At 32.9% G+C, this 11,050-nt stretch overlaps 2 protein-coding genes and 1 long non-coding RNA gene across 3 annotated transcripts in view; 1 reads left to right on the top strand and 2 right to left on the bottom strand.

Annotated features, from left to right (window-relative positions):
* The window catches only part of LOC108976293 (AP-1 complex subunit beta-1), a 3,902-nt gene extending 2,058 nt beyond the window's left edge, over positions 1–1,844 (bottom strand). The window contains exons 1-5 of the mRNA XM_018945291.1: positions 1,751–1,844; positions 1,301–1,431; positions 1,068–1,238; positions 828–1,013; positions 85–771 (exon numbers count right to left, since the gene is read on the bottom strand). Coding sequence (XP_018800836.1) covers positions 85–771; positions 828–1,013; positions 1,068–1,238; positions 1,301–1,408 — 1,152 coding nt within the window. The 5' untranslated portion in view covers positions 1,409–1,431; positions 1,751–1,844. The remainder of the gene's footprint in view (positions 1–84; positions 772–827; positions 1,014–1,067; positions 1,239–1,300; positions 1,432–1,750) is intronic.
* A 792-nt stretch (positions 1,845–2,636) lies between these two features.
* The window catches only part of LOC108976240, a 27,512-nt gene continuing 19,098 nt past the window's right edge, over positions 2,637–11,050 (top strand). The window contains exons 1-2 of the long non-coding RNA XR_001993931.1: positions 2,637–3,988; positions 7,999–8,128. This is a non-coding gene — a long non-coding RNA (uncharacterized LOC108976240). The remainder of the gene's footprint in view (positions 3,989–7,998; positions 8,129–11,050) is intronic.
* The window catches only part of LOC108976239 (high affinity cationic amino acid transporter 1), a 21,520-nt gene continuing 17,504 nt past the window's right edge, over positions 7,035–11,050 (bottom strand). The window contains exons 3-13 of the mRNA XM_018945193.1: positions 10,527–10,680; positions 10,333–10,464; positions 10,141–10,239; positions 9,813–10,021; positions 9,547–9,718; positions 9,299–9,482; positions 8,646–9,226; positions 8,331–8,496; positions 8,008–8,224; positions 7,823–7,937; positions 7,035–7,339 (exon numbers count right to left, since the gene is read on the bottom strand). Of these exons, the coding sequence (XP_018800738.1) occupies positions 7,161–7,339; positions 7,823–7,937; positions 8,008–8,224; positions 8,331–8,496; positions 8,646–9,226; positions 9,299–9,482; positions 9,547–9,718; positions 9,813–10,021; positions 10,141–10,239; positions 10,333–10,464; positions 10,527–10,680 (2,208 nt within the window). The 3' untranslated portion in view covers positions 7,035–7,160. The remainder of the gene's footprint in view (positions 7,340–7,822; positions 7,938–8,007; positions 8,225–8,330; positions 8,497–8,645; positions 9,227–9,298; positions 9,483–9,546; positions 9,719–9,812; positions 10,022–10,140; positions 10,240–10,332; positions 10,465–10,526; positions 10,681–11,050) is intronic.

Below are 11,050 nucleotides of genomic sequence, written 5' to 3'. Positions count from 1 at the left end.
TTAAAAAAACCAAAAAAAATATACAAAAAAATTATTTAAAAAGTACTGTAAAAAAAAACTAAAACCAAAATAAATTATAATTACTTTAATGGCGCAGCGTCCGATGGCACGTACTGCTTTGCGCACGAAATCTACATCCACCTCTGTAGCGTACTCCTTCAGCTCGCTCAGCACTTGGGCAATGTTGGTTTGATTAGCCAAACGTATCATGATGTCAAGTTTTTCCAATTTCACGTAAATGGGATCGTTGTATTTGACAAAGAATACTTTCATCTCGTGCTTAAGTATGTCGGGCCGTTTCTGCACAATCAAATTAATGTTACGTAAAGCAACATACTGTACCTCAGGCTCTGACGAGAGCAGTGTAACCAATGGTGGCGCTAATTTCTTTGTGAGCGTTGCGCAGAAGTCGCTATCATTTGAAAGCATTTCCAACAGTTTCATGAGCACTTTTACAGCGCTCAAAACCACTGCCGCATTGGCGTGTGCCAAACGTGGGGTAATACGTTCACAAATAGACTGCGCCTCACGCTCGTCTTTGGGACTGTAATTGGCCAGCGAGTCGAGTATAAACACTTGTCCCCATTCGGTGCACTCATTAAGTGCTGTGAGTAATTTATTGATAGTTACTGAATTCATTTCGACCAACGGTTGGCCAGACTGACTAGCCTCATTGATTTCACTTAACGCGGCAACGGCGTTAGCCACAACCATGGGGTTTGAATCAGAGAGCAGATCTTTAAGCTGATCCAAGAAGCCTTGGTCCTCAACCTAATGTACGTGTATTAGTAATTTGCATATAAAATATAAATATATTTTGCATTTACCATTGAGGAAGAGATATCATATAACTTGGCGACGCATACAGCAGCTGTCTTGCGCACGTAAGGATCTTCGTCTTTCAAGCACTTGCGTAGTGGTTCGCATAAATATTCGGTGATTTTATCAACACGTATACAGCCCATGGTGCGCACAGCCAATGCGCGTATGAGTGGATTGGAATCCTCACAATCCTGCATAGTAACTAAAATGTAATAACCTTGTCTTGTTTACAACTAAATATCTACCTTCACAAAAGTATTAACAGCCATTATTGCCATATCCGGCTGCGATTTGGCGTAGTTCATTAAATACAAGTATACTAATTTTTTCAACTCCAAATTATCTGTTTGCATACAATTGACGACATCGGGAAATAGCGCCGATACATCTTTGCCCACCGTCATGCTGGCGATGACCTTAAATATTGACAGGAAATATTAAGTATTTGTGTATCAGTATGTTTGCTATTTGACTATACCTTCTTTACCGCTTCCTTTTTCTTTTCTTTCTTGTCATTGTTCAACTCGGATTTGAGTTCAAAGATTTCACCCTTCTTAGTAGTTGTAAAATACTTGGAGTCAGTCATGTTGTCTTACGAATTGCGTTTAACTGCAGAAAGAGAGCGCGAAACCAAATAATTAAGCTTGCTAATTAATATAATAATTTTTAATTAAATTTCATTTGCTTTTAATCAATATCTTCCGGCACGTCTATCGCTGAGCGTATACAAAAATTTAGATACGTATGTACGTGTGCACATGCATAAATATGTGTCACTCAGTGTAAGCGAAGTCTCACTTTTTCGGTAAAGGGGCGTATGATTGTAAACTTTATTTACTAGTATTTTTTACACATTTCAATAATTTCGTGATATAAACTGTTTTTATTGTATTATTCCGCACATATTGTATAATTTTTGTATTTTTACCTTGTTTAATTGAGAATTAATGCTCTTTTTAATGCAGTCACGAAAATTTTCCAACAATGCAAAAGTAATGATTTTTCGAGCTGTGTTTAATACGTATAAGCGTATATTTGTATGCTGTCTTGTATGAGTACTGTCATTCTGTGGAGAGAATATATCGATAAATGGTTTTATATCGATTTTAGGAAAAGGAAATGAAAAGTCAGATTAAAAAGGAAACTAACTTTGTTATCAAAAACGAAGCCCTTTAAATTTAATAAATTTATTTATATAATAATTGAAAAATGTGAAGTTTTAGCTGTCATTTTTAGTTCTTAATAACTATAGAATAAAAAGACAACTATTAATGTTAGCTAACAAATTTTTTTATTTATTTTTTTAATTTTTTTTTTTACTTTTAAATAGTAATTTAGGTATTTAATGATTTAAATCTCATTCAGAGTGATAAACACATAAATCAAATGAAGAAAAATGTACGTTAATGAGTTGCACGTTCTCATTTAATTTCATTTTTGTTTAAGAACTTGTTCAATGAATATTTGTTTTGTATATTTTATAACAAGTTACTAATTTCCTTAATATTTTTGCTATTGGTAATTTTTTCTTCTTTATTTTTGTTGTTAAATAGGTAAGTTACATAAGTTGTTCTGTTAAATATTTTTTAACTATTTGTTTTTTATGTTAGTTTGTATTTTTAAGTCAATATATGCGTTAGCTTTTAACATTAAACTGCATAAATTTTCCATTTTGACTGTAATACAATAGAATCCAATTGCAATGTATAAGTAGTATTAAAATTTGTTAAATTTCAATTAAGTAAAGTTTTTTTATTTTATTATTTGTTAGTATAATATTTCAAGAACATACATATCATTTACTGATTCCACTTTATTTCGCTTGTTTTACGTTTATTTGCCAATATTTTCAAACTTTGTATAGGTTATTTAAATTTCTACTACAATTTTTGTCTCAATATTGCTGTTAAATTATACAGTGGCGCGTTACAATAACAATTTCAATAATTCAGTCTTTTGAAATAAATCAAAACCTAAGTACATTCATTTCAGCAGAAAAACATTAAAATTAATATAATGCAGCTTGTATTTTATCTATGTAACAACTGTTTTTTACGCTTAATTATTTCTTCAATATATTACGTTACGTTTTTCAAAAATAGTTTCACATTTCTTGCTATAAATAGTTTTCTTGCAGTAGTGGGATTTCCAGATTTTTCTCATTTATACATCGACACTATGTCTTAATGTAATGGCTATTTGAAATCTTTTTTCAGCAATTTCATTAGTTACTGTGATTATCGTTAAGTTTTTAAACCGCTGTCATTCCTTTTGCCTGTCCCAGGAGGATATACAATTGAAAAATTAAATTATTATAAAAATAAAAGATCGAAAAATACTATTTCCAGTTGCAATTATTTGAAGTGAACTTTGCAAACTTGATATATTTTCAAACGCGACTTTTCGCCTTTTAATTATATATAAGTTTTCGATTTTATTAGCAAATTCAATAAAATTGTAGATTTATTAAGTGTAGATAGTTATAATTCCTCAGTTATATGTTTCGTTTTTTAGGTGGTACCGGCTTTGCTCCCAGAGCATTTAGCATTTCAAATTGTTCTGCTATGGAAGAACAAAATTGTTAAAAGTGCTTTTTGCGAACGACTTTTTTGTAGATGTGTCAAGTATTCATTAGCAGCTATTTGAAATGTAGTATGAATTAGTGAAGAATTTCATCGTGTACTTATCGATATTTGCACTGTTTAGTCTGCGCTGTGTTTAGTGGCTCATTTCTATTTGTCATCACTGTTATTGGCGGTCCGTTACAAATTATACTCGACCTTTTCGTTTGCTTAGAATTTCAACTGAAGTGCGTGTAAATATTAAGTTGATTAAGAAATAGAAATAATATGTGTAAAAGTAACGAAATTTTAACGTAAAATTGTGTTACGCAGTATTTCCACTAAATCGGAAGTGTATTATTAGCAACTGCAAATTAGAAACTCCAAAGTGTCGTGTGGGCATAAAAATGTTTATTAAGTGTTTGATAGTGTGTGTCTGTCGGGAAAAGCAAATAATACATGCTAATATAAATTTTAATCATTATAAGTAATTGGCTGCTTTGGCTTTCAAATTCATAACAGTTTTTAGTATCAACATAACCAAAGGAAATATTAAATTTGCAAGCAGCCTCTACGAAACGCGTGGTACAACAGCTGTTAATAATGTAAGTAGAAAATTTCTGCAACTGCAGCAGTGCACAACTTTAAATTTATTAAATATAGTCAAAAAACCAATAATATTGAATTTTGTCAAAAAAAAGTGAAGTAAAAAAATATTAAATGTGGTTAAAAAATATATTTGTACATTGTCAAACCAAACATTGGTACTGCTGAAAAGTGCAGCAAATTATTTCACCTTTCTGAGTTTAATTTTTGTTGTAAATATCTCTAGTCCAGTTGAAATTCGTTTGCTATTTTCTTAAAATTTTTCAACATTTTCTTTGCTATCTACGTACATAAGACCACTAGATTTCCGTTACTTTTTGCCCAAAAAGATATGTTTTGTTTGCGTTTGGTACGTGTTGCAGCTGATACTTTCAGTTATGCATGTATTTTTTATTGCTATTTGTATAAATATTTTTTGCTAAGTTGATCAACAAATCTCTTGTTTTTTGTTAATAAAATTTTTGTTTAAAAAGAAATGCAAGAATAACAGTAAAATGGCGAAATTTTTCTTCTTATTTTCTCTTAGTATATCCGTGTGCATTTAGTGTTGTACATATATGCACCCTTTTACGGACAACTCGTACATATCCACACATGTATATTTGTATAGTTGGTTAGCAAGTTGCAATTAAATTTTATGATACACTATTTCTTAAAGCTAATAAATGTTCAAAAATAATTAATAGTGCCAAAGTGACATTTTAATTTGTCCATTAACTCCATAATTTTTTGTTCGTATTAATCAAAATGAAATTAATACCAAATCATTTTGTGGAGATTTTTATAACTATAAAAGTAAATATATACATATAAAAGAGAATGCCGTAACCGGTAATGTACGTGCCTAGTATATGTATATAGCGCTTAAAAAATCTATATTAAATTTGTATATAAACATTTAATTGCAGCAGTGAAAATTCTTATGTTTATTTATTTAAGTAAATTCAAATCAAAGTTATGTGTAAAATTTTGTCATTGCCCACAATTCCATAGATCAAAGCTGACCCAATGGCTTTGATCGCTACGAAATTGCGTCTCAACCATCCAAACAAAAAAAAAAAAAAACTAAAAAGTACATACATATGTACGTACATAGGTGTATTTATTAATATTTATATAAAAAAATTGATTTTATAATTTAGTAAGCAAATTTTATGTATGTTTTAAAGAGCATAGTATAAAAGTGTGTGAATTAATTACGTAGGTAGAAATTTCAGTATTATCTTCTCGTTTTAGCACAAAAATATTTTTTTTTTTCATTTAGGATTTGCCAAGCGTTTAACGGTTTTAATAAATGGTAAGTGTTGGATTTTATATACAAAACTATATATTAGATATTATAAGAAAATTGCGTTTTTTTCGTAAATCGAAATTATACTGCGTAGTAATGGCTTAAAATTAATAATAATATAAAGTTGCTTAACAATTACGTGTACATAAACGCAGAATTTCATATATGTATATGTAATCTCTTTAACAAATGATATTTTTTATTTTTGTTTTTGGTTTGCACATATACTCTTTTTTATTAATGAAAAGGAGGTATATTCGGGGTCAAACGAACTGGCTTTTATTTATTGTTTTCAGTTTAATATTTATTTTTATTTTGTATTAACTATTTTTTATGCTACAATTAGTTTTTATTTGTTGTTTTAAAGTTTTTAGCTATTTCCTTCATATTTGGTACTTAGTTTTCATACTTTGCTTTGGTACGCGTTGCCTGCTTTGTTAATAAACAAATATTTGTTTATTAAATTTGCAATGATATATATTTTAACTACTTATATTTGTAAGATTTCGTTATATATAATAGTTATGGCAATAAAGAAATTTAAAGTTATTAATTTTTTTACAGATTTTGTAACAACAGCACGTTAAGGTTAACAATAAGAATGTAATGTTTGTTTTATTTACATATTTATGTACTGAGAGATAAAAATTAAGTATTTACACAAACAGTAAAGTTAGTAAAACACAGTATTGAAAGTTTAACTATACGTGTATGTACATATATTTTTGTTATCGAAATGTGTATGTACATATGTATGTATATATATTTTAGAATTGAAATTGCGTATGAAAAATTAATTAATTAAAAAAAAAATTTGTTCATAGCGATTGTATAGTATGTATGCATGTTTACATAATATGTCTTATGTACAACAATTACCATGCTTTCTCTTCATATCAATGCGCTATTGATTTATATAACTACAAATAATTTTTTTCTTTGATTTTTTGCATACATTCACGGCTTATGTTTGTTGTATGCTGCTATGTTGTGTCAATAAATTAATTTAATTAGTAAAATTTATAATTTCAATTATTCACATATCTTTTTTAATTTAAAAAAATTGTTTAACGTTAATTTTTAATAAGAATTGCATGCAATAATGCATTTACATACACTAATGTATGCACGCTTGTACGTTTCAAGTATATTTATATATATATATATATATGTATGTATATATGTATAATATATAAATATAATATTTTTTATGGATTTCTCATATGTATGTATGTATGTAATATTTATGTTTATAACTACTGCGTCTTTAATTACTTTTTTTAAACATATTTCAATATCTGTCTCTTATACACATCTAGATGTGTATAAGAGACAGGTACRTAAWMTTTTTTTCAAATTTTTTTTTTCAAAAAATGTTTTTTTTTTATTAAATTTTTTTACTATTATTATTATTTTTTTAACTCATTCTTATTGTTTACGCGTGTATAATACCTGTCTCTTATACACATCTAGATGTGTATAAGAGACAACATTTTTTGTTATTGTAAATTACTTGACGCTATATACATTTATGAGACTTAAAGCTCCTGCGTTAAGAACTCGAAAAAGGAATCACAAAATTTTTTTTCTTTCACAATCGCAAACTGAAATTGCACTCATTGCATATATTTGTTTTCATTTACTTTTTACTAATTTCTTTAATATTATAACAATTTTTAAGTATTAATAATTTTTTATTAAATTTTTTTACTATTATTATTATTTTTTTAACTCATTCTTATTGTTTACGCGTGTATAATACAGACCTAGTGCATTTTCTCCTTTCTAAATCCTTCGAACTTTCGTAAATTATTTATATTTTCGTTTAGTTGGAATATTACTAATTAAATACATTTAGTTTTTACTTTTGTCTGCTACTTTTAATCATCCCACGTGGGGAATTGCGTCTCATCGATGAACATGGTGAATTTGCCATCGCTACCTGTTGTTGCTGTTGTGGAATTCGCTGTTGTATTTCTTGTACTAGTGGAATTTTTTGTTTGTGGTTGTTTTGAGGAATTGCTTTCGGTTGCTTTGGAATAATTTGTGTTGGAGCGTTCTGAAATTAAGACATAGAAAATTTTAATTTACAAAAAATAAAAAATAAAAACATTAACTTGTGTAGCGAAAACATGATTCACAAATCGGAACGTTTTCCAAACAAAAATTTGATTTTAAGCGCTTAGTTTGTTGGGTTTCTATATGCTATAGTGGTCCGATCTAAACTGATATTGTAACGCTGCTTTGAACAATAATCCATAACAAATTTCGTATAGATATTTTGTTAAATAAAAATTTTTTCCGTAGATGAACTTGATTTTGATTTGTCAGTTTATATGTCAGCTATATGCTATAGTGGTTCGATATTGGTGGTACCGACGAATGAGCAGCAAACTTTAGATCGATTTCTCAAAAGTTAAGGGACTAGTTTGCCTATATACATATAATACTTTACATAGGCAGACAGACGAACGTGTTTTCTTTTGACGAATTTGATTAGAACGACTCAGTTCAACGTTTTCTTTTTTCTAGTCAAACTCACTTGTTGTTGCTGTTGTCTGTTTTGCCCGTGTATCCTTTGTAGCCCAAACAGGCTCATTGCTTTGATTCATATACGTTGGCTGATCCCACACGGCCTTTTCCTCAACATTTTTACTCTGCAAAAAATTATTTAAAAAATTGATATTTATTTTTATTGTTCTGTTTTTCTCTTTCTAGTGCACGTACATAGTCCTTATCGACATGCAGTTCTATCTCATCAGTCGTCTGTTCGAGTGTGCTATGCGTTATGCCATAGTAGAAGTACATGATGAAACCCAGAGTCATCCATATGGTGAATCTAACTAAGGTGAGTATGCTTAATTTAAATATTAAATAAATATTAACGGTTATGGCAATTGTTGGAATAAATGGAAGTCCCGGCGTTAAGAATGCGAGCGCATATCTAGGATAAATGAAATAAGAAGAATTGAATTGAAACATTTGGTACTTGTGTGTGCGTGTTTGTTTGCGTTGGGAATAAATTAATGCAAATAAGTAATATTATTTACCTATTTTGTGGTTGTCTTGATATAATTAATAGTATCACAAATATGCCAATGAACAAAATGAAATAAATGAATGCGGCGAAGCCACCGGACCAGCCAATGGCCGCAAACAGATCCAAGAAGAATATGAGACCGAACATGATTCCAACAAGTTTCGTGACATACATGCCTGTTTGTGAAAATAATATAGATAATAATAAAAAAGCAACAATTTCGAAGAGTCTATGAGTAAATGTTGTGCTAAAATTATGTGAAGATTTTAAGACACTATTCAGTACAGTTACATGACTAAAAGCAACAAAGGAAATGCATACATACCACTTTCCGCCGTGGCTTGGCCAGGATTGATCCATGGAAAGAAACCGGGACATAGGTACGCATAATCGTGTATTTTGCGCGATACGAAATTTAGACCCATGGTATCGAAGGCGGTTGCTTGACCAGTCGGTCCAGTTGGCGCACCATGCACGCTACCATAGAATTTGTTCTCCGAACGATCGGACACGAGAAATTGATCATCGCGTCCTAGATAGCCCTCTGGACTCTCATCGATGAACGAGTCATCAGAATCGGACATGCCACGCGTAACGCGTTTTATTGTTAATTTGTTCGACGGCAACACTTCGGCGGTGGTAGCGCTCGGATCCGTTGCCGTGCCCGGCGCCAGCGGTGTGCGCAGCTGTGCTGGCAGCAGCTCGACCAGCGATGTGCTGTGCGGTTGATAGCGCAACACTAGCACGCAGGTGGAGACCAGCGTGTAGGCGAGCAGTGTGCCGATGGACATCATTTCAACGAGTATCTCCAAACGCACCGTGAGCGCAACTAGCGCAGCTGCAATACCGCTGCCAATGGTCGCCAAACCCGGCACATTCGTGCGTTGCCATAGTTGTGAGAGTTGCCTGGAGAGCGTGCAAAGATAAAAAGATAAAGCATGACTCCAATTGCATAATGTATCAGTGCATCTACAGTACCTGAATATGAGCCCATCTTGCGCCATTGCATAAATCACGCGTGGCATGGGAAACATAGAGCCGAACATTGCCACGGATAGCCCAGCGGTGGCGCCCACAGCGACAATGGCGCGACATTTCGGTGCGCCCACATAAGACCACATTTGAACCAACGCTGCGCCCGCGCTAATATGATCGTAGGGCACTGCAAGCAAATGAAAGTTGAATCATTCGACACAAAGTCAGCAAATATTATGTAAGAGGCTTACCAACTAGTGTTAAGACTAAACTAACGCTCACATACGCAAACAGAACGATCACTAGTGAGCCAACAATTGCTTTCGGTATGCTCTTTTGTGGGTTGTGCGCTTCCTCACCGGTGGTGGCTATAATATCGAAACCGATGAAAGCATAAAAGCAGGTCGCAGCACCCGAGAACACCTGTAATAGGATGTAAAAGCATAAGCACATTAAAATCCTACATTTCTTGCAATGATTGATTTTTTATAAGCCATCATTTTTTTTTGCAACTTACACCACTCCAGCCATATGGCAAGAAGCCTTGATGCTCCGTCCAAGTGCTGGTGTCAACATAAAATAAACCGGCTGCCATCACGAATACCCATGTCGCCAGATTTATGGCATTTAATGTGTGATTAAATATCACCGATTTACTCGCCCCCATCGCCAATACGCAGGTCATAATCAACGCTATGCCGAATGCTATAAAATCGGGTGGCTTACCTAGTGGTGGATGAGTCAGATTTGGTAGTTATGATAAAATTTCGTTTAGTTTTAAGTGCTAATAAAATCGAATGAGTACAACTAAAATCATATTGGAAACGGATGCATTTAAGTCTTACCGAATATGGTGCCGACTGTATCACCAATTGAGTTCGCTATTGCCCCGCCGGTTAGTGAATCGAAACTCGAACTTAAAGCACATGCACAGGCACTTGTTCCTGTTAGAGAACAATAATTCAGTTTATTCAATATTAAACTAAATGAAACGCATTCTTGGAGTTACGAGAATTTAAATCTCGTGCTTTGCTTACCTATTAAATATTCCAATATCATATTCCAGCCAATGATGAACGCTACAAACTCGCCCACCGCTACATATGAGTACATATAAGCTGAACCGGAAGTGTGTGGCACGCGTACGCCGAACTCCGCATAGCAGGCCCCTAAAAGAAGCCCGAACGATATTTTAAATTTTGTGTGCTGTTGGGGTTGTGCGTTTTCTTACCGGAAAAAATGCTTGCCACCGCTGCAATGATAAAACTAATGATCACACCGGGTCCGGCGAGATTTTTCGCCACCATACCCGCAACCAGGTACATACCAGTGCCGCAACACGATCCAACGCCCAGCGATGTTAAGTCCAGTGTGTTGAGGCATTTCTATGCAAAAGAGAAAAAAATATTAGTGCAAAATTTCAGCGTGGCACTTTAGCGCACCAAGAGAACTGCTGACTAAAATTTTAAGGATATTAAAAGAGGCCTTCGTAAAAAATTTGATTTAAACGCTACTAATGCTATTCCCGTCAAGGACCAAAACCGGTTTATGGTCTTACGAGCATACCCGATTAACCTTACGTAATCTAACCTAATGTTCTTTGAGACTATGCGCGATTTGAAGCACGGTGCATGCTTTACTTATATAGAGACAGCTGGCAGCCAGCTTCCCGCGAATTTACCCGGTGACTTTCAAATCACATAACATCGCGGCGCGAGAGTCACCCAAGCACTGGCCAGGCACGGTGCTTGCTTT

Source organism: Bactrocera latifrons, unplaced genomic scaffold, assembly GCF_001853355.1.
Source record: "Bactrocera latifrons isolate USDA-ARS-PBARC rearing strain unplaced genomic scaffold, ASM185335v1 scaffold_74, whole genome shotgun sequence".
Taxonomy (NCBI): domain Eukaryota; kingdom Metazoa; phylum Arthropoda; class Insecta; order Diptera; family Tephritidae; genus Bactrocera; species Bactrocera latifrons.
This window is presented reverse-complemented; position numbering and strand designations above follow the sequence as displayed.